The 27,626-nt window shown below is 44.7% G+C and overlaps 1 protein-coding gene across 1 annotated transcript; it reads left to right on the top strand.

Moving 5' to 3' along the window:
• The first annotated feature begins 8,990 nt into the window (after positions 1-8,990).
• LYPD8 (LY6/PLAUR domain containing 8) lies at positions 8,991-15,559 on the top strand. Its single transcript, XM_065875442.1, has 5 exons — positions 8,991-9,045; positions 9,443-9,562; positions 11,372-11,527; positions 13,038-13,175; positions 15,321-15,559. Exons 1-5 carry the CDS (start codon positions 8,991-8,993, stop codon positions 15,557-15,559), a joined length of 708 nt encoding a protein of 235 aa, XP_065731514.1.
• The last annotated feature ends 12,067 nt before the right edge of the window (positions 15,560-27,626 follow it).

The raw sequence follows: 27,626 nt of genomic DNA on the forward strand, positions 1-27,626 counted from the left end.
AGACGCAGCCTTGTAAGCAAGATGCAGGAAATAGCCTTATGTATTGTCTGTCTTCAGCTGCCCTTGTACTTGTTTTTTCTTCCTTTAAGCTTGCCAGTTCTTCTTGGCCCTTCACCATTCTAGCTTCTGACTTTAGGACAAACTGAATAAAAGAATGAATTGTCTGCCCCCCTGGTTTCCCAAGTAAATATTTGAAGCTGCCATAGATTTTCTAGATTTTATGTTGAAAAGTAACAAACAAAAACGGCACTACCATCTGTCATCAGAGTGATGAGAAAGTGGTTGTAACACCTCTCTGAAGCAGGGCAGTTTTGCTCACTGGTGGAGGTGCATTCAGTGACAGGTTGTTGGGTGCTGTAGACCGATACATCCAGAAGCAGCCTGAGTCAACTCACTTCTGTCTTGGGTCTCAAAGAGGAAGCAGAAGGAGGGAAGGAGGGTCCTGGATGATTCTTCTTTCTTCTGGGTCTACCTCTTCTCACTCCTCCCTGATTTATCTCCCTCTGTTTCCTATGAAGCCTCCAGTATTATCTCTGCTTTCCCTCCTTCCCACTGCCAGGGAAACTCAACTCCACTGCATCCCTAGAGACACAGAATCCCATCCCTTGTTCCCTTCTGGAATCTCACAAATGCTATCACCTGGGGCTCTGGCCAGCTGCTAATGGAGGCTGTCCTCTGTCCGGGGTTGTTGGTTCTGAAGAGAGGAAGAATGAGCTACAGAGTGGGGGAGGGGGTTAGCTGGGATCAGTTCAGACTCTTCAACAATGGGAAAATTGCAGGTTACCTCACTCATTGCCTAGAAAGCAAGATTGAGTCTTAATATTCTTCTCAAGACAATGTAATTCAGTCCTACATTAAGAAAGTATAGTCTCCCAGTCATCATGACTTTGACTCTGCTCCAAATGGACACAATAACCTTGACATGGTCTGTAAGGGATGTCTTGTTTCTGAGCCTGTGCTCACCTACCACATTCGTTAGGAATGATAAAACCAGTGACAAATTAATTGTTTCCCATTCTATTTCATGGATGAAGGGCAGGGAGTCACCATCCATTTTCTCCCAGGTAAGTATTACTAATTTTACCATTTTATGTAAGGAAATTGTGATTCATGGATAAAAGTTAACACCTGACTAGTAAATTGCAAAACTAGGTTTTGAACTCTCATTTTCTGTCAAAAATGCTGGTACTCTTTGCACTTCATCTAAGCTGTTTGTGAGAAGAGCCAACATAAAATGTTGAAATGAGCTCAGTAATGTGTGGATGTAACCTTGTGATTCTTCAATACACTGGTGTGCCTTTTTGCCAGTTCCTTCAGCAAGGCATGTTCTTCACTGAGGAACCTTTATTGCTCATGTTTTTTGTTCTGTTCTGGGAGACATCTACTCCCTCTTCCCTTGCCTGTTTCCTTCTCACCTCTTGGAGAGGTCTTCCCTCCTCAACCCTATTCTTTCCTAACTCAGTTACCATTTTGTTTCCATAACAAATCTTCAATTTGCAATTATCCTTGTCTATTTACTTAAAAAATGTTTCCTTGTTTGTTTGTAGTTGTTATTATCTTAAAATTTTAGGGATGGCGAGGAACTCATATGTCTCATTAACTTTGTAACCACACTACCCAGTGTCTGGCATAGAGTAAATGCCCAAACACATATTTGTTGAATAAATGAGGACATTTAAGGTTCAATTGTCAGAGAAAGGATGGGGGGAAGGCAGCTGCCATTCTTTGTGTGTCAGCCACTATGTGAATGAGCAACCATGAACATCTCTGTCCCTTTGTTTTGATGGAGATACTGAGAATCCTAAACAGGTTACACAGCTCATAACTGGTGTAGACAGGTGTCAAACCAGGCCTGTCTGTTGTTTTTTTGTCCTTTCTCACCAACCCAGTGGAAGTTCACATTAGTAGATCAGGCAGACAAACTGGTTTTATAATGTCAGATGCAATAATTCTTTTTTTTAAAACATCTTTATTGGGGTATAATTGCTTTACAATGGTGTGTTAGTTTCTGCTTTATAACAGAGTGAACCAGTTACACATATACATTTTCCCATATCTCTTCCCTCTTGCGTCTCCCTCCCTCCCACCCTCCCTATCCCACCCCTCCAGGCGGTCACAAAGCACCGAGCCGATATCCCTGTGCCATGCGGCTGCTTCCCACTAGCTATCTACCTTACGTTTGGTAGTGTATATATGTCCATGCCTCTCTCTCGCCCTGTCACAGCTCACCCTTCCCCCTCCCCATATCCTCAAGTCCATTCTCCAGTAGGTCTGTGTCTTTATTCCTGTCTTACCCCTAGGTTCTTCATGACATTTTTTTTTCTTAAATTCCATATATATGTGTTAGCATACAGTATTTGTCTTTTTTTTTCTGACTTACTTCACTCTGTATGACAGACTCTAGGTCTATCCACCTCATTACAAATAGCTCAATTTCATTTCTTTTTATGGCTGAGTAATATTCCATTGTATATATGTGCCACAACTTCTTTATCCATTCATCCGATGATGGGCACTTAGGTTGTTTCCATCTCCGGGCTATTGTAAATAGAGCTGCAATGAACATTTTGGTACATGACTGTTAAAATATATTTAGAGCCTGGAGTTTTTTGAGAGATGGTCATATTGAAAATGTCCTGAGATGATTACTGATTTGGTCTTAGACATTGATTTGTTGCCTGCCACAAAGAAAGCCCAGGAAAACTGTCAGTGACTGAGTTGATGGTAATCATGGCAAAATTTCCTTGGACCAAATTTACAATAGCGTATACCCCGTGCAAAGAGCGCCATGTGTTCCCTCTTAATCTTTATGAAAAGTTGGATATTGTGGACGTCCCTTTTCTCTCAGGTGAGGAAACTGAGACTCAGAGAACATGCAACCAATGGTACAGGCTCCATCGATTTGTAGGTGACAGCAGCGTGCTCTGAGGTCGGGCCCCACCTTAACCCCTGCCCTATGTGACCTGGTGTGTCCCCCTAGGCTGTGGTGTCACTGGTGCAAACTCTAGGAGCAGTAACTGTAATGGGAGTAATCATTTTTTGGAGCCCCTACAACATGATGGATGTATACTAAGTGTCTGTCCAAGGGATCTCCTTTAACTCTCAGAATTACTCTTAAGGAGTGAGTGGTAATGCTTTTCCCATTTGACAAAAGGGGAACTCAACACTCAGAGGCTTACCACCTTACACAGAGCATGGACTATCTCTCAGGTCATACACATTTCTCCTGCATGGTGCCTGCAGTTAGGGACAGCAATTTCATTATTTTTAGCCTGTTCTCACATTTCCAAGGTGGAGGAAAAAGCCAGTCAATGAAAGCTCCCAGAAGCAAACATAGATGGAGAGCAGATGAAGCAGGGGTGGAGGTTCTCGACTGAACCCTTTGCTTAGCTCTCGGCTTGGACACCTGTTGGAGTTCCTGCTCTGGCCATCCTGCCCTGATCAGGCACATCTCTGCATGTTTATTCCAAAACAGAGTGGACTCTTCTAAGAACTCACCTCAAAGCTTTGTCTGCTAATGATCGAGGGAAATGGGAGAAGCCCATTTCCCACAGTGGTTCTGGTTCACACCCTAGGATAACTCTCCAGGATCCAAGTGAGTCCCAGATTGCCCCACAGAGTGGTCATAAGGACAGTCAGCCTTGTCCTCTTCTAAGGGGATAATGGAGCCAGGGTGACTGAGGTGTGCCCGCTGTCCTTAGTTTAAGAGCAAAAGTTGGGATGTGTGTTGAGACCCTGTCTCTCTTGGGTCCCTGGACTTCTTGGCTAGTCAGGAGGGTTTGCTTTAGCGGGGTGTCTTCTTATAATACCTTGTGACTGACCACAGCCCTTGGACCCTGATAGCCCTGCAGTGATGACAGAGAGGTGACCCTGGAACAGGGAGGAGGAGAGCTGGGTAGATGTTCTCAACTCTATGGGCAGAGGCGGATCCCACATAAGCTGTGTTGGCCCTGGTATCTGAAGACCTGGAAGAGAGGCCTCTCTGTGGCTCAGTCTCCTCATCTGTCAAAGGAATAATGATACCCATCTTGCCCAGGGCCTTGGGAGGGGCAGACCCAGGCCTGCTGCGAGTGGTCATGCACAGCCCAGCTCAGGGATTGCCATTGCATCACACAAGATCAAATGCCCCCATGGCATTACTGTTAGATGACACTGGAAAAAACACAATGGAACAGGGTAAGGATTCCAGGATGAAATAATCAGCAGGTGTTTCTTCAGTCTGTTGTTCTCTTTCTAGAGACGGGAAGCTCAGGACCAGCAAGCCAGGTTAGTAAGTAACTTACGGGACATGAGGAGCAAAGTCTGTATTCAGACCCAGACCTTCCGAAAAGAATTAACATTGATCAGATTGATTTTCCTGTCTGTCCTTGGCTAGACACTGGAGCACAACACCCCCCCACCCCACCCCCCTCCACACACACCCAGGGCTGTTATCTCAAAGGCAGCATATGTGGGCTCTTCAACTCCTCTATCCTCAGACCCTCCCATTGGCTGCTCCTGCTCTCACTTCCCCCACTGGGCCCTGCCAGCTGGCTATGGTGAAGATTGAATAGGATTCTGTTAGGGAGAGAGCTACCTTTGTTTTGGAAATTGCTGTTGTAGTCAGACTGATGACGGAAGAGGAAGAAAGGAGAAAACAAGAGATGGCCAGAGGCCCTGCTTATAGAAATGACCCAAATTTTGCCTTCTCCATGAGACCAATGCAGACCTCTCTATTTAAAATTGAATCATGTGGCCCCTTTTCCCCCAGTATGGTTGATACCTCACCTTTGCTCTTCTCTGTCTCCTTGCCAGAGCAGTCACCACATTCTAATCTACCCTGTAATTTGCTTACTTATCACTTTGTTTATGTCATGTCTCCCCCTCTAGACTACACTCCAGGAAGGCAAAGTCTCTGTCTCTTTGCTCAAATACCTCCCAAATGCCTGGAGTGGGACTGATGCATGGTGGGTCCTCCAAAAATATTGAATAAATGCATGAGTTTGGGGAAAGAGGGAGAGCTGAGCCACAGACCAGCACAGAGTTAGCAGCAATGAACAAGGAGTATTTTCAAGAGCAGGGATCTCTAAGGTTTAACTGTAGGCTGGAGGTGTTGGTGTGATGCGTACCCCCAACCCCTGAATCCTCAGTTCCCCACCCATCCCGTGCGTGTGATGTGTGTGTAAGAGTGTGTATGAGTGTGTGCATGTGCCTGCGTGTGTGTGAGTGAGTGTGAATATCTGAAGTGGCAGGAACAGCAGGAGAGAAGGGAACTCAAATCCACATTCAAAGCCAGGAGCACACACAGTGCAATGTGAGGGCGGGGCTGGGAGAATCCTGGGCTGACCTGAGCTCTCACCAACAATGGCTGCCCAGACAGCACTGCCAGACAAACTGCCTGGGGTGTTGGAAGCTGCAGCAGCTGTAGCTGTAGGCCCCTCACTGAGGTGCATAGGGCATCCTGCAGGCAGGGACTTTGTGGTCCCTCTACCCTGTAAGGTTACCCAGTGAGTTTATCCTCGTCTTGTCTGTAGGACCCTGAGACTTAGTGAAGTTCAAACACTTTCCCAAGGGTACCTGAGACCCTTTCCCGAGCCACACAAACCCCATGTAACCTGATTCTGAGTTCTGACCCTGTCCCAGCTGTGTAACCTTGGGCAAATCTGTTATGTTTCTCTTACGTGCCTTGGTTTCCTCAGCTGTAAATGGGCTAATCAAGGTGACAGCTTTACCAGGTTGGGATAAGGGGATGCTTGTGACACATTAACCGGTCATAGAATCCATCTGGTGGGTGACAGCCAACATGAGACAGTGCCAGGGACACACCTTGCTCTCTTGCACATTTTGCCAAAGGCAGGCCTTGACCCAAGTTTCTCCCAATTCCTGGAGGCTTCAGAGAGTTGACCAACATCATAGCTGCCTAGGATTAAGCCACCTACCTATGTCCCTAGGGTTGGGCAGGGCCCAGTCTGGCCCAGAAGCCCCTCCCTGTAGGCAGCTGTGCTTTCTGACGGTGCAACCACCTGCTATATAAGAGCCCTCACACACGTTCTCCAACCTTCTGCCAGGATCCACCTTCTTCGGGGCAATCTCTGGGCCAGACAGAGAAGGTAAGGGCCTGGGGCTGGGCTGTGAGACAGGACCCAGCCTGGGAGAAGCTGAAAGCAGGGGAAGGGCATTCAGCGCTGGCCGGGGTCCAGGGCATTCTCCTGGCATTCTCTTGCTCCTCCAGCAGTGCCCGGGAAGGGGAAGGCTGGAGTGGAGAGGTGCTGGGGTTTGCTCTGTGTGTGTGTGCATGTGCGTGTGTGTGTGTGTGTGTGTGTGTGTGTGTGTGTGTGTGTGTGGTGCTGCATCCTTCTCACAGCTTCTGTGAGCTCTTGCTCCTCTGTGTAAGATAAGAACAATTGAGGTAAGACCCTCTCAGACAGCTGAAAATGTCCAACAATAGGATGAATAGGAAGGACTTTGCAAAGGGGTGTACAGATGTACTTGGTCTCATTTTCCCTATGGGGCCCCTGCCCTGACCCCCAGCTCACTGGCTCCTCTCTTCTGCAGAGGTGGTACACAGGGCCCTGGGTCCCACCACCTCCAAGATCTGCCTCATCTGCTACATGTCCCTAGGTAGGGTCCTGACCTCTCTGGGCTTCCATTATTTCCCTCTGAAAATGAGGCTGATCATCAGGTCTGAGGTGGTTTGTGCACTTAATTGATGTGGCTGCTGTGGACTCTTTACCCTCCTTTCTTGCCCTCCCATCTCCTCTTCCTTTGCACCTACAAGGCTTGAGAGGCCCTTCCCAGGAGGCCCAACCCCTGAACCTCTCTCTCTACTGGGGCTCTGGGCCTGGAGTGGTGATTGGGCATTGGGGGTTGCAGGGTGCAATGCACAGAACACCTGCCACAAGCTTCAAACCAAGCATACTTAATTTTTCTCCTAGGATCTCTAAATATTGGGGCCATTAGATAACTGATGGGCTGTCTGTCTCCCTCCATTGGGGCTAATTTCTCTTTCTTTTCACCGACTCTTATCAGTTAACTAGGGGATCATAGTGTTTGTTTGTTTGTGTGTGTATGTGTGTGTGTGTGGTGTGTATGTATGTGTGTGTGTGGTGTAGTGTGTATGTGGGGGAGCATGTGTATGTGGTGTGGTGAGGTGAGATGCAGGCGGTGGCCTGCAACGCCCTAATGAAAGTCAGTTGCTCCTTAGTAAGTGGCAGCTATTATGGTACAACTCGGCTTTGGACCTGGAAGGACCCTGAATGGAGTCCCACTTTTCGTCTTACAAGCTGGGTGAGCTTGGGCAGCTTCCATTATCCCTCCGTCTGCAGTTTTCTCAGCTGTGGAGTGGGCAAAAATCTTTACAGCAGCACTGTGCCCTGGGACTTGTTCCATACTTACACCGACCAATACAGCAGCCACCAGCCACATGTGGCCACTGAGCACTGGAGCATGGCTGGTGACTGAGAAACAGTATCTTTCCCTTTTATTCCTTCAATGAATCCAAAGGTAAGTAGCCACATGTAGCTCCTGGTTACTATTCATAGTATAAATGAGCTAACGATGAATAAGGGCTCAGTGCAGAGCCAGACATTTCCCTTCCATGCTGTTTGATACACGGGCAAATTAAAATTCTAGGAGCTCTGATTCAAGATCTTATGTTTTTTAGTTGAAATATAGTTGATTTACAGTGTTGTGCCCATCTCTGCTGTACAGCAAAGTGACTCAGTTATACACATAGACATTTGTTTTTAAAAAAAATTCTTTTCACTTTGTCCCAGCTGGCATGGACTTATACATACAACCAAATGTAAAATAGATAGCTAGTGGGAAGCAGCCACATAGCACAGGGAGATCAGCTCGGTGCTCTGTGACCACCTGGAGGGGTGGGATGGGGAGGGTGGGAGGGAGGGAGACGCAAGAGGGAGGAGATATGGGGATGTATGGATATGTATAGCTGATTCACTTTGTTATACAGCAGAAACTAACACACCATTGTAAAGCAATTATACTCCAATAAAGATGTTAAAAAATATTCTTTTCCATTATGGTTTATCACAGGATATTTGAATATAGTTCCCTGTGCTATACAGTAGGAGCTTGTTGTCTATCCATCCTATATATAAGAGTATACATCTGCTAACCCCAAACTCCCAGGATCTTAATAAATACAGCTAAACCTTAGCTATTAGATGACTTTCATGTGCAGAGAGATTGATGACAGGCCAGTCAGAAGTGTGCTGAGGCTTCTGATTGAGCTCTGTAGGTTGAGCGTGTCCAGGTCTGGGGCTTTGGGGGTCATGTGTGTTAGAGTCAGTGTGGTTAGAGGGCTGGGCCGAATGCAGCTCTAACCCCTCCCAGGAGTGCAACCTTGACTTTGAGTGCTTTACTTAACCTCTCTGGGGCTTGATTTCCCCTTTGAAATAAGGTGATGCTAAAAATAGTACCTGCCTGCTGGATGGAGGAATTACATGAATCAATGCACATAAGTGCTTGGAACAAGAGTAAGTGCTCAATATGTGCCTGCTTGTTGGAGTGGCGATGGCAGAGACAGAGCTCCTATGTGCATTCTGTGAATGTGGCAAGATACCACCTACAGGATGGACATTAAGCCCTGGGACATGAGAGCCCAGCCTTCTTCTTGGTCTCCCATCCTCAGTGGGGGTGGCAGTCATCTTTCTGCCCATTTTGTACCCATGGTGGCTCTGTAGGAAATGCCCTGGGCTGTGTTTTGTACTTGTGTGTGGATGCCTTTGCAGGCATCTAGGATTGGGAAAACCCGACTTTTGTGGGTATAAGGGCAGGGTGGAATCTACATCTTGGCTCCGTGCTCCCAGCTGAGACTGCTGATTCCGTCTGTCACAAGGATGGGCTGGGTCTGTTGAAGTTTGATTGCAATCCTAGGGAATATCACTCCCCAGCAGCCTTCTGATTCCCCGGACTGCCCTCTTTGTATCTCTTCTGGCTTAAGGCTCCGCGGCCACAGTCCTCATCCTCAACGACATATGTCCAGCGCCATGAAGGGCTTCCTCTTTGCTGGTATCATCGTCATGCTCACGGTTGCAGCTGTAGGTGAGAGAAACCACATGGCCCCCTTTTGGAATGAAGACCCCTTTTTCCACCTCACCACGGTCTTCTCACTCTTGGTGCCCTGGGATCCCCTCATGTGACCTCTCATGTCAAGGTGTGGGCAGTGGAGGCTATGAGACCTCTCTGTGCACACTGCCCTCTGTGGTACCACTCAGTGTTGTGGGTCAAGGTTGGGTCTTCCCACTGGGGAATGGTGGACAGTGGGGATAAACTTAATGGGGGTGGCTCCACCTCACAGCTTAAAGTTTGGGGGACCCCAGAGGGAAGGGATGCCATCTTGGCTATTCTCTTACCCTGAGGTGAGTGCAGTGCTTTGGCCAGAGCACACTCTATAAATGTCTCCTGAATGTTGACGATGCCGAACATCTTGTCTTCCCAGAATCCTTGAGTTGTGTGCAGTGTAATTCGTTGACAGACGCCTGTGTTGACAGAAATGCCGCTGAGTGTCCCGCAAATGCCAGTATCAGCTGTACCACTTTCTTGACGAACTTTTCTCTAGGTGAGCCTGGGGAATGCTCATCATTCCCATTTCTGGAAATTGCACAGGGCAGGTGCTGGAGGGGCTGGCCAGGAAAGCAAGGCTAAGGCTGGGCTGTGCAAGGAGAGAGGGGGTCACAAAGGCGCCTCTCAGGAGGAGCCGCATGCAGGAGTCAGTAACAGTGGTAGAGCCAAGCAAGCAGACAAGCCCTGTGGCTCCTTGGAATTGCGGCACCTGACTCAGACTTCATGCTAGACCTGTATTAGTGAACGTGAGAAGCAGGGGCAGCTCTTCGCTAAATTACAAAGCAGGCAGTTTGCTCTAGGTGTTTTCATTTTTCCATTTTCTGCCCCCCTTTCCCTCTTCTCAGTGTTCCTTCCTGTTCCAGATCCAACATGTTTTCACTCAGACTTCCTTCTAGGGTGTCCTGCTGGCGTGATTGTTACCTCTCTCTCAGAGCATTTTGACTTATTTTAAACTTTTTATTATGGACATTTCAAACACACACAGAAGCAGGTAGAAGACTATAATGAACTCCTATGTAACCACCATCCTGTGTCAACAACTAACATTTTGCTATTTTTTCCCCATAGCATTTTATTTTTTTAATTTTTATTGAAATATAGTTGATTTACAATGATGTGTTAGTTTCAGGTGTACAGGAAAGTGATTCACACAGACACACGTATATATGAATTCTTTTCCATTTTAGGAAAATGGATTCTTTTCCATTATAGGTTATTACAAGATATTGAGTATGTTCCCTGTGCTATACAGTAGGTTCTTGTTGGTTATTTATTTTATATACAGTAGTGTGTATATTTTAATCCCAAACTCCTAATTTACCCTCTCCCCATAATATTTTAAAGCAACCCTAGATAGCATGTTACTTCCCCTATAAACACTTCACTATTCATCTCTGATAAGAACTTTTTCCCCCTTTTTATATAACTACAATACAATTATCACACCTAAGAAAATTAGCTATAATTTAAAAATTTCTTGTAATACCCAGGCCACCTTCAAAATGTTCCAAGTGTTTCAAAGATCTATTCTAGTAGATGCCTTGGAATTTGGATCCAAACAAAATCCTCACATTGCATTTTGCTGTTAGGTCTATTGTGTGTAATTTGTTTAATAATAACTAATATCACTTTCTTTGCTCAATCCCATTGATTTGTTGGAGAAATGGGGCCATTTATCCTGTAGCTGTCTCATATTCTGGCTTTGTTTGAGTGCTTCTTTGTAATGTCATTTCACTTGTTCCCCTACTCCTGGTCTTTCCTGTAAACTGCGCTCATGCTGTTCAGTACAGCTTTCTTCAGTGATGTTAATGTCTATGTCAATGCTGTCCTATGTGGTAGCCACATGTAGCTATTGGTCACTTGAAATACGGTTAGTGTGACTGAGGACTGATTTGTAGGTGGCCACATAGAGCTAGGGCTACCATATTGGATAGCTCTGGTCTAGAAGCTTGATTAACTTCAGGTTCAACATCGTGTTGCACATAGACCCGTCACATCTACTAGTCTATATTTAGATGTTCAGTGGGCTCTGGGTGTGTCAACCTGAACCACCCACTTCTAAGCTCCCCATCAGCCTTTCACCTGGAATTTAAGCTGCTTCTCTGATAATCTCTTGCTAAACAAAGGAACTACCTCACGGAGAAGGATTTTTCTTTTTGCAGGAAACCCTCTCCAGTGTCCCCCAAACTGCATTGAGCTGAGGGTGTGTTTTCTGCCCTTGCCTAAAGCAGTTGCTCTTCAGGACCTTTGCCCTCCCTGAACACTCTGTACCCAGGACTGACAGTCTGTGTTTGCCTTTGTGTAGGAGAAAACATCACATTGTATGAGGATAAGGCCTGCTCTGCGGATAATTGCAGCGTGGCTGAGACCTTCACAGTCCACGTATCTGCTAATGAAACCTTCCATTTTGCAAGCCAGTGTTGCCAAGGAAAGGCGTGCAATGACACCAATGACACCATAGGTGGGTGCTGGCCACATCCTTCCTCTGTCCTCCCTTCTCCGTCCCTTCCTGCACTACCTATGGTTCTCACTCTTGGGTGGACATCTTAAGTCTAGGCACTTCAGTGAATATTTGGGTAACATTAACTGCTGACATACAAACAAATGAGGAAAACCAGCGCTACTACCATGCTTTCCCCTTTCTCAGTAAAGACAGAAATCACAGCGCTCCGAGATGTGGGGGAGGGTACTAGATGCTCATTAGTAGCTTTCAAATGGTGTGGCCTCAGGACCTCTTTCAAGACTCTAAGTCTTAAAAATCATTGAGGACTCCAAATAACGTTTGTTTCTGTGGACTATAACTATCAATATTAACTGTATTAAAAATAAGGCTAAGAAATTTTAAAAATATTTATTAGTTCACTAAAAAATAATAAAACTCATTACATGTTACCATTAATAACATTTGTTTTTACATAGAAATAACTATTTTCCAAAACAAAAAATATTTAGTGGGAAGAATAGCATTGCTCCATGTTTTCTCAAAGCTCCTTAATTTCTGGTTTAATAGAATACAGCTGGGTTCTCAGATTTGCTTGTTCTCTTAGTCTGTTGCAATCTCACATGTCATGTAGCCTCTGGAAAACTCTGTTGTATTTTCATGAGAGAAAGAGAGTAAAAGAAGCAAAGAACATCTTAGTATTACCATGAAAATGATTTTGACCTAGTGGACTCCCTGAAAGGGTCTCAGGGATCCCCAGGAGTCCCTGGACCACCATTTGAGAACTGTTGGCTTAGATCAAAGCCTTCTCTTTTTTTTGCGGTACGCGGGCCTCTCACTGTTGTGGCCTCTCCCGTTGCGGAGCACAGGCTCCGGACGCGCAGGCTCAGCGGCCATGGCTCACGGGCCCAGCCGCTCTGCGGCATGTGGGATCTTCCCGGACTGGGGCACGAACCCGTGTCCCCTGCATCGGCAGGCGGACTCTCAACCACTGCGCCACCAGGGAAAAAAGCCTTCTTTTTGAAGAGGAGAAAATGTGGCCATAGTCATAGAACATGTTTCATTTATAGCAGAGCTGAGTCTCAGTGTAATTTTTTTTTTTTTTTATCCAAGCCACGTTGTTAAATCATGGCCTGTGTTCATTTGTTCAGAGCTAGATTTAGTAATAGTCACACACCTGTTGGCTAATGTTCAGAATAGCTGGCTACCGTTGACATTAGCTATAGGTTGGTTTTAGCTCAAAATCTTACCTTTCCCTCCTCATCCCAACACCCTCACTGACCACAGTTCTTGAAGACTGGATGGCCTGTAAGGGCAGGTCTGTGAGGTTGTGTGCTGTAAATATTTTGGTGGGACATGGGATGGGATGACTGGTATTTTTATGGCAGGATCTGAGATTCCTGAGCATACAGAGAGACCCTGAGAGGTCTCTCTGGCTAGCGTCTTTGTCTGCCTTTCCCCTTCCACCCAAGGCAGTACCGTGATATTTGTGATAACACTGTTCTGAGTTAATGACCCTTACTCTACCCAGATCCCCCACAGGAAGAGGTGTCCAGCAACACAGAGTGCCTTGCATGTCATGGATCTAGTGAAACTTCCTGTACTGAGACAACCCGGAAATGTTATAAAGAAGAAAGGTGTGTCAATCTAATCGCAGAATTTAAGAATGGTATGCCATTTCCTTTTTATGGGACTTGAGTTTAAAACATGTCATGCCTTGGATCATAAATTCTGGATTAACAAAAAAGGCCTGGAGGAGGTTAGTAAGAAGAGGGAATAACATCAGGATGCCTTTGAGATAGTGAGGCTGTTAATGTAGCTTTGAGCTGGTTGCTATTTCTGCCACTTCAGTCCAGAGTTCATTCCTCCTGGGCTGTCGGTCTCTTGAACCCTGTTCTCTTACGGCTTGTAATCAAGCCAGGCTCATTTAAGGGCATCACGTCACTCCTGGCATTTATTTCTTTACTAGGGTGAGATGTTCTGTAGGTATGGGTGGGTCTGACTTTTATTTCCTTTTATATGTACCCTTCCCTTCTCTGCATGTCACTGAGAGGTATTGGATTATGACAGCTTGGGTCACCTGGAAGGAAGAGTCAAACGGGGCTTTAATATCCAACTAATTGAAAAAAGAACAACAACGACAACAAATAAAAAAGAAATCTATTTAACATTTTAGCCACGATCTATTCCCCTGTGGTGGTGGCGTACAACCAATACAGCATTTCATACTTAAAAAAAAGTCATTGTAAACTTGAAAATAAACAATACTGATGATTTCTCTCAAAATAAAATCCAACCAACTGTTCTCTTCTACAAAAGTAATTTGATATTAACCATTATGAGATACAAATTAACCATCATACAATATAAAACCAATAAATAAAAAAGAATTTTTTTTTTTTTTTTTTTTTTGCGGTACGCGGGCCTCTCACTGCTGTGGCCTCTCCCGTTGCGGAGCACAGGCTCCGGACGTGCAGGCTCAGCGGCCATGGCTCACGGGCCCAGCCGCTCCGCGGCACGTGGGATCTTCCCGGACCGGAGCACGAACCCGTGTCCCCTGCATCGGCAGGCGGACTCTCAACCACTGTGCCACCTTTGACTTAATCTGAAAGCCAGACAGATCAAAGCCATCATAAATGTAGGATTTTGTTTTTGTTTTTGCCCAAGCTGTATGACACAGGGAGATCTGCTTGGTGCTTTTTGTCCACCTAGAGGGGTGGGATAGGGAGGGTGGGAGGGAAACACAAGAGGGAAGGGATATGGGGATATATGTATATGTATAGCTGACTCACTTCGTTATAAAGCAGAAACTAACACACCATTGTAGAGCAATTATACTCCAATAAAGATGCTAAAAATAAATACTGTAGCCATGTGCCAGGCAACACATCTTCCAAACACACTCTAATTCAACCTCCAGCACTGATATTTGCTCTAAAGCAGCAACGAATTGCTTTCTTTACTGGGATGTGGAGGCTTCCCCCTCCTTCTCAGAGCACGTATGGAGTCAGTCTTGAACTCAAATTGCAGCCCTGCCTCTAACAAGTAGCCAGTCACCTCCTCCAGCCCCTTCCTCCCCTGTGAGCTGCCTCTCCTCCAGGGCTGTTTGACTTGCAGCCTACAGAGCAATACTGGCACATAGTAAGTACTCAGTAAAAGGTAGCTGCAATCACAATCACATCTTCTTTGCAAATTCCCTTGTCTTTTCCTAGGACCTGCACCTTAAAACGGGGTTAAACACATCACAACACAGATTTAGAGTTAAGACACAGGGGTCTCTCTGCATCCCCTCTGGTTGTTTTTCCCTCTTCTCAGGGAAAACTCAGGCAGAGAGAACTCAGGTCCAGAGAGGAGTGGGGATGGAAAGCAGAGCTTAGAAGAGGGGAGGCCAGGAAAGCAGAGCTTAGAAGAGGGGAGGCCAGGAGCAGGTCTGAAATGCTGACTCCCTCCTGGATTGAGAGCAGAGGACTACGGAGTGTCTGAGCCTGTCCCTGGATTTCACCACCTGCCAGCTACTCAGGAAAACACTGAAGAGTTCAGTCTTAGGTTCAGCTCTGGCCCTAACCCGTGAGCTCAGGTTCGCATCCACCTCCAGGAGCCTCGGTTTCCTCCAGGACTGATTTGGAAAGGGTATCTAGGCCCTCACCTCCACAGCCACTCTGCCGTTACCATTTGGTGTTCTTGATCCTGGGCTGCTTCTTCCAAGCTCCTGTGTCAGGAACAGACCTGTTTCAGCTCTTGCAGGTCATTGAGAAGACTGGGGAGGAAGGGCAAAGGGGCTGTGAAGTCCTTACTGTCTCTTTTGAATTCACAGAGATGAAGCTCGTGCTGAAAGGCTGCTCCAATGTCAGCAACTCCACCTGTGAGTTCCTGGCTCCTGGAAATCGGATGGTTGGAGGAATCACTTTCCTAAAGTTTGAGTGTGGAGACAGCTCCGATGCCTCCTCAACACCCACTCCCACTCCCCTGAGCACCACCAATGACACTGGCTCTAAAGGCTTCTGCACACCCTTGACCCTTGCCAGCCTTCTTCTGCTGAGGTTGCTGCTCTGAGATCCACACCCTCAAACCCTCCCGTCCCCTGTTTAACTGCTCAGTGAGTAGCAGTAGCAGTCACAGCCTTCCAGGTAATGCCCTGTGATAGCCACATTATTCCTTATTATTAAAGCATTGATTCATTCAATGACCAAATCTGTCCTGATATGTTCTGGGCTGGGCTTCCTTCAAGCCACTGTCCAGCACCACTTCCCAGTTACTTGCCTTTGAAATCTTTGCACCTTCGTGTGTGGGCTCTCAGGACCTCCCTGATCCCTGTCTAATTTGCTTCTGAGAAGCAGACCCTTCCACCTTGCTGGCATCTTTTGCTTACCGCCCTGCACTTCTGGGGATCAACATGCCGCTGTCCCCATCCTCACACTCGGGGGGTGGGGGTGGGGGGCCCAGCCATAATGCCCTGTGTTGACCCCAGCACTGATATTTGGCTCTTCAGCAATTGAACTGGCTGTAGTCTCGGGCCCACGGTGACATTGTCTAGGACACTGTCACCACCAGACCCAAAGTGGGTGCACAGGGCTTGCTGAAAGTTGTCAGATTCCCCTGCCTAACCTCCCAGGCAGGGGCATAATGCTGTCAGTGCCCTGCTGACTAGGTGTCTGTAAGCCTTGTGCAGAATGGAACATGGCTACAGAGGCCCAGCCCCTCCTCTCAGAGAACTACAATCAAAGGCAGAGTCCTCAACTCCACAGCAGATACCCAGGGAGCAAGAAAACCATTCAATCCAATATGCACAGAAGCCCAGTTTTAGTAAATAAGGGGGGCCTTGAGCTGGACTTGGAAGAATGGGGTTTTCTGTAATAAAAACTTTTAAAGGTGTAACCCAGTGTGGGTCTTTATTGTCCAGGCTTGCTCATGATGATTAAGACCAAAGCCACCAGAAAGGCCATCTGATGGTAGCTCATCACCACATTCATTTATTTATTTTAGTTTTTTATTTTGAAATAATTTTAGATTTCTCAAAGAGTTTCAGAAATGGTTCAGAGAGTTCTAGTACCCCCTCCCCCACCTTCCTCTTACATTCACATTTTACATAACCACACTGCAATTACTAAAACCAGGAAGTTAGCATTGAAACCATACTGCTAACTCATAGACCTCATTTGACTTTTGCCAGTTTTCACTAATGTCCTTTCTCTGGTCCAGGATCCAATTCTTTGCATTTAGTTGTTATGTCTCCTCAGTCTCCCACACACTGTGACAGTTCTGGAGTATTTATTTTATTGACCAGTTTTTCAGAAATTTGAGCTTGTCTGAAGTTTTCTTAGGATAAGATTGAGGCTATGTCTTTTTGGCAAGAATCCCACAGAAATGATGTGTCTTGTAGCCTTGCGTGAAATGGAACATGGGTACACAGCCCCAGCGCATCTTATCAGGAGTTACATGCTGTTGATATGTTGTATCAACTGGTGATGTTAATCTTGATTGTTTGGTTAAGGTCATATCTGCCAGGTTTCTCCACTATAACGTTACTGTTTTTCTCCTTTGCAACTAAAAATAAGCTAAGGTGTGCTGCTGTAACAAATAGATCTTAGTAAAAAAAACACAAAAACATCGGGGTTTAATACAAGGAAAGTTGATTTCTCAGTTATTTAAACCCATATAGATGTTCCTGACTGGGCAGCTGTCCTGGGCAGCTCCCCTCTGAGAGTGAGGAAGGGGCCAGACTCCTTCTATTCCATGGTTTTCCCATCCTCTGGGATTCTTGGGCTCTTAGTTAATGGTTCTGCATCCAGCTTGCTGACATGCAGAGAGTCTAGAGGACCATGCAGCATGCCCCAGGGGCCAGGCCTCAATTACATGGCCTGGGAGGAAGTAGTTTATCCACATGCACCTTGCAGGATCAAGGTGCCAGGATCAGAGCCAGTATGGCTTGGTGGTAAGGGGCATGGCCTCTAGAGCCAGAGGCATAGCTTCAAATTCCAGGCCTGGAACTTTGGGCAACAGATGTCATCTCTCTGTGCCTCGGTTTCCCACTACTACTAGAGAGATAGTGATAATGCCTGATACCTGTGGTTGTAAGAGCTGCCAACATAGTTCCCCTTGTCAAGGAGTAAATACTAGTCTATGCAGATGACTCCAGTTTGAAAGCAGCTCTCCCCATCCTCTAGGGATAGGGTGGACTACCAGAAAGAGTGAAGAGTGCAGCCCTGGCCCACTTCCCTCAGACCATGCTGACCTCACCAAAGTTATAGCTGCTTCCGTGTCTCAGGATTCCCTCTCCCTTTTCATCCCCTCCCCAGACCTCTATGGCTGCTGCCACCATGACTGCACAGGCCACAGCACAGCTTGCTTACATCTTCACGTGGCTGCTGACTCCAGGCAGCCAAGGGCACCACCAGAGCTGACCTGTTCTTAGAACCTCCTGGAAGTTCCCCCGCTCAGGTCCGATGAGAAGAAGTGGTACTTTTGGGGAACTGCAAAGAGTCACACAGGAATGGAAATCAGGGCTGAGGACTGGGAAGGCAGCTGGAAGGTGATCAGGGCTAGATCCCAGGAGGTTCCACACATTGGAAAGACTTGGGCTTTAGACCAAGGGCTGAAAAGGGCCATGGCAGAGGTAAGCACAGAAGTAGGAGTATGATTGGTTTTCCATTCTGGGAGGTTCTCAGGCTATAGGGTGCAGGTAGAAAGACAGTACAGGGAGGGAGTTTAAATGGAGAAGTAGTAGGGACATGCCCAGGGCAAATGCTCTGTCCTGCTGCTGTAATTGAGAGTAATTCACACCATTCTATGCACTTCTGTTTGCACTGTTGGCTCCTGCCTCCTCACCCAGAGTAGGGACCAGGGCAAAGCACCACTCCTGCTCAATGTCTATATTCCTTTCCTTGGCTGCCCACACTTAACTCTGGATTCCTGTCTTCTGGGCAGGGTCTAGGACTTCCCACCCAGATAAAGCCCTTTGCTACCAATTCTTCCTTAGTCCCAGCCTGGGCTCCAGCATAAACCCTGTATCTGAGGAGGCCCACAGAATTCTATACTCACATTGTACAGTTGGACAAATCATGAATCACTGATTTTCACAGCTCTTTACAGTTGGTAAAGCTCTTTTGCCCAGGTTATTTTATTTTTTTTAGAATTAGCTTCATTCATATATTGTATGATTTACATACAATAAAATGTGTGTGTACCAACTAATGAGTTTTGACAAATGTGCCCATGTAACCACTCCTCCAGTCAAGATATAGAAGCCCTCTGCCCTCAGACCCCCAAGGTCCCCCACTCTCCTTGGAATCCACTCTACTCCAGCCCCAGGTTCCCACCTGCATCTCCACTGTCCCAACCTGGAAGTGACAGGCAGCTCTTCTGCTCATATTCCATTGAGCTGAGCTGCTATTTGGCACCACCTGGACACAAGGCTATGGGCAACATAGGCTCTGGGGAGGTCAGTTCTTCCCAGCAACAACTCCCCCCCACCCCGTGGAAGGGGGAGATCAGGGGACTGTTTCCACTAGGTTCCAAGCCCTTCCACCCTGCCCTTCTCTCCCCACCCCACTCACTTCCTGGGCCAGGAAGACAGAAGGAGGGTGTGGGGTTCTCTTTTTTGTGGACTGGATACAGCACCTGTCAACTGAAAGAAAATGCACAACCTAAAAGCTGAGAATTATGTTTTATTGGGCAGACTTACTGAGGACTTAAGCCTGGGATACAGCCTCTCAGATCTCTCTGAGGGACTATTCCAAAGAGATAAGGGATGTCACCTACAAATTGGCACTTGCCATCTACCTTTACAAGGATCAAATTATGAGCTGCTGCAGCTGCTGACCTTCAACATCCCCTGAAAGGAGTTCAGGGTGGAGATCAGGAATGAGGTCCTCTGTACTCTGGAAAAGCTGGCAGAACAAGTCTTCAGATAGTTAGATATTTTCAAGAGACGATTTTATGAGCCCAATTCTTGTATCTCCTCATAACCAGAAAAGCACTAAAATTCTTCATGGTGACGTCTGCTCCTTGTCACTAGCCGTGACCTTCATGGGACTAGCAGAAAGCTTCTGTAAAAAATATGTGCTTGATTGCATGTACTCCCCCTTCACCAAAATCACATAGATACTGACCTTCCCCCCACCTCTTGGGAGCAGCTTCTCAGAGCTATCTGAAATGCTGTCTCCTGGGCTATAGTCCTCATTTTGGGCCCAGTAAAACTTAACTCACAACTCTCACGTTGTGCATTTTTTTTCAGTCGACAGGAAAGAGCCGAGATATATTGGAGATTTTGCCGAAATAAAACTGTATAGTGGGACATCAAAAGATTGCTGCTAATCACAAAAAACAGACATCTCAAGTTAATGATTTTACTGCTTTTCTATGTATGGGAAGATGCAACAGTCTGGGCTCACTGAAATTATCCCTTTGATATGCACCTTAACTATCTAAGGCCAGAATCCTCTTTTTCTCCCTCCTTAATTCCCCTCAGGATACACTATGGTGGGGTGGGGTGGTGGGGATGGGGAGAAGGGTGGGTTCTGTGGCTGATGGCTCTATGGTCACAACATCCTTTGTTAACTGAAGTGGCAGGCAATATTCTTTGTTCACACACCTCTCAGTTGAACTACCATCTGAACTAGATCTTCAAATAATTCTTGATCTGAAATATGAACTGAACCAAAGCTAAAACCACTAATCACTATGAATCTTTTCAATATCTGTTTTTAACTGGATGAGTGAATATGCCCCAGGGGACTGTGAGAAGAATGCTGGTCTTGATATATTCTGCAGGAGCCTTAAGCATCCAAGTGTGACTGTAGATGTGAGCATGGGAGTGAGGAAGGTTGAGAGAAGGGAGGACCCAAGCAAGATGGGCAGTGGGCTCAGGACATTGTTGCTCTTATGCTGGGGAGACCAGCTACTTGGTTCAAGTAATTCCAGGGATTCTGGTGTACCCAAAAGTGCTCCCATCAGGGGTGGAGTCAAGGTGGTGGCGGGGGAGGATGTGGAGGTCCCATCTCCCCACACCTAGGGCACCTGCTGGACACTGGTGAGGGACCACAACACCCAAGGAGATGGTAGTAACCCCCAAGCAACTGGGTAGGATGAGAGGTGAGTGAGGGGAGAGAAGAAGTGGAGGCTGGACAGGACAAGCAAGCGCCCCTGAGGGGTAGCTGAGAGGGGGGAGGCGTTCCCATGCCTGGAGGGACCCTCAGGGGCTTGGAGGATCATGGGGGAGTGTGCATAGCATCTCCCCTGCCCAGTCAGGCCCCAGGAAGCCTGCAGGCCTCCTGGGCTGGGTCCTCCGCCCTCAGAGGCCCCTTCCTACGCTCTGGTCCTAGGGGCATAGGAGGGAGGCGGGGTAAGAAGAAGAGAGGCGGGTGGTGGGGGTGCTCTCTGGGATTGGAGGATCAGGGGAGGTGCAGAGGGTGTTTCCCCCACCCACTCAGGCCCCAGGAAGCCTGCTGTGCTCCTGGGCCTGGTCCTCTGCCCTCTGAGGCCCCCTCGGCTGTGGGGATCCTAAGGGTGTAGGAGAGAGGAAAGAGGGAGTAAGAGGAGGAGAGGTGGGCAGCAGGGACCATGTGGGGTCAGGGGATCAGGGGAGGTGCCTTGGGCATTTCCCCCACCCACTTGGCCCTGGGAAGCCTGCTGGGCTCCTGGACCTAGTCCTCTCCCCTCCAAGGCCAGAGGCACACCTGGCTCCCTCTGGCTGCATTGAGCTTAAGTCCCACCCCCACCCCCTCAGGGCCTTTTCTGGCCCTGTGGGTCCTAAGCATAGGCCCCATCCACCAAATAAACCCTACCCCTACTTAAGCCCCGCCTCCCCACTCCCCACAGCCAAGGCCTTTCCTCCTGCTTTTTTTTCTTTTCTTTTTTTACTATTGTGGTTCTGTTTTACCTTCCAGTTGTTGTTTCATATATATATATATATATATATATATATATATATATATATATATATATATAATATGTTTTATTCTTTCTAACATACATGTTTGCTTTCTAATTTAATTTTATTTTTTACTTTTGTTATTGTTCTCCTTTTCTTTTTTTTTTTTTGCTGCCCCATGCGCCTTGTGGGATCTTGGCTTACAAGCCTGGGGCTGGGCCAGAGCTACTGCAGTGGGAGCTCTGAGTCTGAACCACTGGACTAACAGAGAACCTCAGAGCCCAGTGAATATTCACTGCAGTGAGGTCTCCTGGAGGTCCTCATCTTGGCACCAAGACCCAGCTCTACCCAACAGCCTACAAACTCCAGTGCTGGAAACCTCAGGCCAAACAACCAGCAAGACAGGAACACAATCCCACCCACCAAAAAAAAAAAAAAAAAAAAAATGAGATGACAAAAATTATGTCACAGATGAAGGAGCAAGGTAAAAACCTACAAGACCAAATAAATGAAGAGGAAATAGGCAATCTACCTGAAAAAGAATTCAGAGTAATGATAGTAAAGATGATCCAGAATCTGCGAAATAGAATGGAAGCACAGACTGAGAAAATACAAGAAAAGTTTAACTAAGATCTAGAAGAACTAAAGAACAAACAAACAGAGATGAACAGCACAATAACTGAAATGAAAAATACACTAGAAGGAATCAATAACAGAATAACTGAGATAGAAGAACGAATGCATGAGCTGGATGACAGAATGGTGGAAATAACTGCCGAGGAGCAGAATAAAGAAAAAAGAATGAAAAGAATTGAAGACAATCACAGAGACCTCTGGGACAACACTAAACACACCAACATTTGAATTATAGGGGTCCCAGAAGAAGAAGAGAAAAAGAAGGGGTCTGAGAAAATATTTGAAGAGATTATAGGGGAAAACTTCCCTAACATGGGAAAGGAAGTAGTCGTGCAATTCCAGAAAGTGCAGAGAGTCCCATTCAGGATAAATCCTAGGAAAAACACACCAAGACACATATTAATCAAACTAACAAAAATTAAATACAAAGAAAAAATATTAAAAGCAGCAAGGGAAAAGCAAAATATAACATACAAAGGAATCCCCATGAGGTTTTGAGCTGATTTTCAGCAGAAACTCTGCAGATCAGAAGGCAGTAGCAGGATATACTTAAAGTGATGAAAGAGAAAAACCTACAACCAAGATTATTATACCCAGCAAGGATCTCATTCAGATCTGACAGAGAAATCAAAAGCTTTTCAGACAAGCAAAAACTAAGAGAATTCAGCACCACCAAACCAGATTTACAACAAATGCTAAAGGAACTTCTCTAGGCATGAAGCACAAGAGAAGAAAAAGACCCACAGAAGTAAACCCAAAACAATTAAGAAAATGGTAATAGGAACATACATATCAATAATAACCTTGAATGTAAACAGATTAAATGCTCCAAGCAAAAGACACAGACTGGCTGAATGGACAAAAAACAAGACCCATATATATGCTGTCTACAAGAGACCCACTTCAGACCTAGGGACACAAACAGACTGAAAGTGAAGGGATGGAAAAAGATATTACATGCAAATGGAAATCAAAAGAAAGCTGGAGTAGCAATACTTGTATCCAATAAAATAGACTTTAAAGTAAAGCCTGTTACAAGAGATAAGGAAGGACACTACATAATGATCACTGGATCAATCCAAGAAGAAGATATAACAATTGTAAATATTTATGCACCCAATGTAGGAGCACCTCAACACATAAGGCAAATGCTAACAACTATGAAAGGGGAAATCAACAGTAACACAATAACAGTAGGGGACTTTAACACTCCACTTACACCAATGGTCAGATCATCCAAACAGAAAATAAATAAGGAAACACAAGCTTTAAATGACATAATAGACCAGATAGATTTAATTTATATTTATAGGACATTCCACCTGAAAGTGGCAGAATACACTTTCTTCTCAAGTGCACATGGAACATTCTCCAGTATAGATCACATCTTGGGTCACAAATAAGGTCTCAGAAAATTTAACAAAATTGAAATCCTATCAAGCATCTTTTCTGACCACAACACTATGAGATTGGAAATCAATTACAGGAGAAAAACCTGTAAAAAGCACAAATACATGGAGGCTAAAGAGTGTGCTACTAAATAACCAAGAGATCACCAAAGAAATCAAGAAAGAAAAAAAAATACATAGAAACTAATGACAATGAAAACAAGATGACCAAAAACCTAGGGGATGCAGCAAAAACAGTTCTAAGAGGGAAGTTTAGAGCAGTTCAATCTCACCTCAAGAAACAAGAAAAAACTTAAATAAATAATCTAACCCTACACCTAAAGCAACTAGAACAAGAACAAAGAAAACCCAAAATGAGTATAAGGAAAGAAATCATAAAGATCAGAGCAGAAATAAATGAAATAGAAATGAAGAAAACAATAGCAAAACTCAGTAAAACTAAAAGTTTGTCCTTTGAGAAGATAAACAAAATTGATAAACCTTTAGCCAGACTCATCAAGAATAAAAGAGAGAGGATGCAGATCAATAAAATTAGAAATGAAAAAGGAGAAATAACAACTGACACCGCAGAAATACAAAGGATTATAAGAGCCTACTACAAACAGCTATATGCCAATAAAATGGACAAATTCTTGAAAAGGTACAATTTTCCAAGATGAAACCAGGAAGAACTAGAAAATATAAAAAGGCTTATCACAAGTAATGCAACAGAAACTGTAATTTAAAATCATCCAACAAACAAAAGTCCAGGACAAGATGGCTTCACAGGCGAATTCTATCAAACGTTTAGAGAATTAACACCTATCCTTCTCAAACTCTTCCAAAGAATTGGAGAGGGAGGAACACTGCCAAATTCGTTCTATGAAGCCACCATCACCCGGATACCAAATCAGACAAAGACATCACACAAAAAAAGAAAATTACAGGCTAATATCACTGATGAACATAAATGCAAAAATCCTCAGCAAAATACTAGCAAACAGAATCCAACAACACATTAAAAGGATCTTACACCATGATCAAGTGAGATTTATCCCAGGAATGCAAGGATTCTTTAATATATGCAAATCAGTCGATGTGATACACCATATTAAAAAATTAAGGAAAAAGCACATATGATCATCTCAAGAAATGCAGAAAAAGCTTTTGCCAAAATTCAACACCAATTTATCATAAAAACTCTCCAGAAAATTGGCATAGAGGGAACCTACCTCAACATAATAAAGATCATATATGACAAACCCACAGCAAATATCATACTCAATGGTGAAAAATTGAAAGCATTTCCTCTAAGATCAGGAATGAGACAAGGATGTCCACTCTCACCACTATTATTCAACATAGTTTTGGAATTCCAGCCACAGCAATCAGAGAAGAAAAAGAAATAAAAGGAATCGAAATTGGAAAAGAAGAAGTAAAACTGTCACTGTTTGCAGATGACATGATACTATACATAGAGATTCCTAAAAATGTCACCAGAAAACTACTAGAACTAATCAATGAATTTGGTAAAGTTGCAGGATACAAAATTAATGCACAGAAATCTCTTGCATTCCTATACACTAATGATGAATAATCTGAAAGAGAAATTATGGAAACAGTCCCATTTACCATTGCAACAAAAAGAATAAAATACCTAGGACTAAACCTACTTTAGTAGGCAAAAGACTTGTACTCATAAAACTATAAAACACTGATGAAAGAAATCAAAGGTGACATAAACAGATGGAGAAATTTACCATGTACTTGGATTAGAAGAATCAATATTGTAAAAATGACTATACTATCCAAAGCAATCTACAGATTCAATGCAATCCTTATCAAACTACCAACGGCATTCTTCATAGAATTAGAACAAAAATTGTACAGTTTGTATGGAAACACAAAAGACCCCGAATAACCAAAGCAATCCTGAGAAAGGAAAACGGAGCTGGGGGAATCAGGCTACCTGACTTCAAAGTATACTATAAAACTACAGCAATCAAGACTGTATGGTATTGGCACAAAAACAGAAATACAGATCACTGGTACAGGGTGGAAAGCCCAGAGATAAAGCCACATACATATGGTCACCTAATTTATGACAAAGGAGGCAAGAACATACAATGGAGAAAAGACAGCCTCTTCAATAAGTTGCTCTGGGAAAACTGGACAGCTACATGCAAAAGGATGAAATTAGAACATTCTCTAACATGATACACAAAAATAAACTCAAAATGGATTTAAGAGCTAAATGTAAGAACAGAAACTATAAAACTCTTAGAGGAAAACATAGGAAAAAACACTCTTTGACATAAACCACCATAAGTTATTTTTTGACCCACCTCCTAGAGTAATGAAAATAAAAGCAAAAATAGACAAATGGGACCTAATGGAACTTAAAAGCTTTTGCACAACAAAGGAAACGATAAACAAGATGTAAAGACAACTCTCAGAGTGGAAGAAAATATTTGCAAATTAAGTAACAGACAAAGGATTAATCTCCTAATTATACAAACAGCTCATGGAGCTCAATATAAAAAAAAAATCCAATTAAGAAATGGGCAGAAGATCTAAATAGACATTTCACCAAAGAAGACATACAGATGGCCAAGAGGCACATGAAAATATACTCAATATCACTAATTATTAGAGAAATGTAAATCAAAACTACAATGAGGTATCACCTCACACCGGTCAGAATGGCCATCATCAAAAAATCTACAAACAATAAATGCTGGAGAGGGTGTGGAGAAAAGGGAACCCTTCTGCACTGTTGGTGGGAATGTAAATTGATACAGTCACTATGGAGAACAGTATGGAGGTTCTTTAAAAAGGTAAAAATAGAACTACCATATGACTCAGCTATCCCACTCCTGGGCATATGCCCTGAGAAAACCATAATTCAAAAGGACACATGTACCCCAATGTTCATTGCAGCACAATTTACAATAGCCAGATTATGGAAACAACCTAAATGTCCAACAATAGATGAATGGGTAAAGAAGATGTGATACATATATACAATGGAATATTACTCAGTCATAAAAAGGAACGAAATTGGGTCATTTGTAGAGATGTGGATGGACCTAGAGTCTGTAATACAGAGTGAAGTAAGCCAGAAAGAGAAAAACAAATATCATATATTAACACATATATGTGGAATCCAGAAAAATGGTACAGATGAACCTATTTGTAGGGCAGGAATAGAGACGTAGATGTAGAGAACAGACATGTGGACACAGAGGGGGAAGGGGAGAGTGGGACAAATTTGGAGATTAGTTTTGACATAAATACACTACCATGTGTAAAATAGATAGGTAGTGGGAACCTGCTGTATATCACAGGGAGCTCAGCTCAGTGCTCTTTGACAACTAGATGGGTGGGATCGGGGGTTGGGAGGGATGTCCAAGAGGGAGCGGATATAGGTATACATATAGCAGGTTCACTTCATTGTACAGCAGAAACTAATAAAATATTGTAAAGGAATTTTGCTCCAATAATAATAAAAAAAAGGTTCAGAAAAGAGTGCTCCCATCAGCCAAGTTACCAAGAGAAGTAAGGTCAAGCACAGCATCCCAGGAAAGGGAATAGTGATCAGTTGGATCTCTGATGCCAGGGTCTCACAGTGAATCATTCCCAGAAGTGGTTTTCCATTATTATTTTTTATTGAAATATAGTTGATGTACAATATTATGTAAGTTACAGGTGTACAATGTAGTGATTCACAATTCCAAAAGGATGAGGTGGGGTGGCTTCCTTGAACATCAACCGTGAAGCTGGAGGTAGGTCCCTGACCCTGGCTTCAGAGGTGGAAGTCATATGTAGATTAATAGTGGTGGCAGGGCTTGACTGACACAGAGAAAGCAGGGTCCCCTGCTGCCCATATTTCCCCAGGGACTGTCACAGTCTCAAATTGCAGCCACTTTCTTGGTGCTAAGAGCGACCTATTTCCCATGAACTAATTGTAATGACCATCACTTTACACCTTATTGGAGATGCTACCTAGATGTGGAGATTGTGAGGAAGTTGAACCAGATGGTAGGTGAGAAAACGAGCAAGAGTCTGTGACAGAGGTAGATATGAAGACTAAATCAGGGGATCGAGGGTCCCTGAGACACATCAATAAGCCCAGACCCCACTTCTGTGTGATTTGGCATCAACTCAATATCAGAAGCCACAAGGATGGTAACAGTGGTGATGCTACCGAAGTCAAAGCTCCCTCTGA

The sequence above is a fragment of the Phocoena phocoena genome, chromosome 3 (assembly GCF_963924675.1).
Source record: "Phocoena phocoena chromosome 3, mPhoPho1.1, whole genome shotgun sequence".
NCBI lineage: Eukaryota > Metazoa > Chordata > Mammalia > Artiodactyla > Phocoenidae > Phocoena > Phocoena phocoena.

What these genes read in the sequence shown, in the direction of transcription:
- LYPD8 (XM_065875442.1), top strand. Translation starts at nt 8,991, where the DNA reads ATGAAGGGCTTCCTCTTTGCTGGTATCATCGTCATGCTCACGGTTGCA. An exon ending in GCTCACGGTTGCAGCTGTAG is followed by an intron (nt 9,046 to 9,442) that starts GTGAGAGAAACC and finishes TTGTCTTCCCAG; the next exon opens with AATCCTTGAGTTGTGTGCAG. An exon ending in CTTGACGAACTTTTCTCTAG is followed by an intron (nt 9,563 to 11,371) that starts GTGAGCCTGGGG and finishes GCCTTTGTGTAG; the next exon opens with GAGAAAACATCACATTGTAT.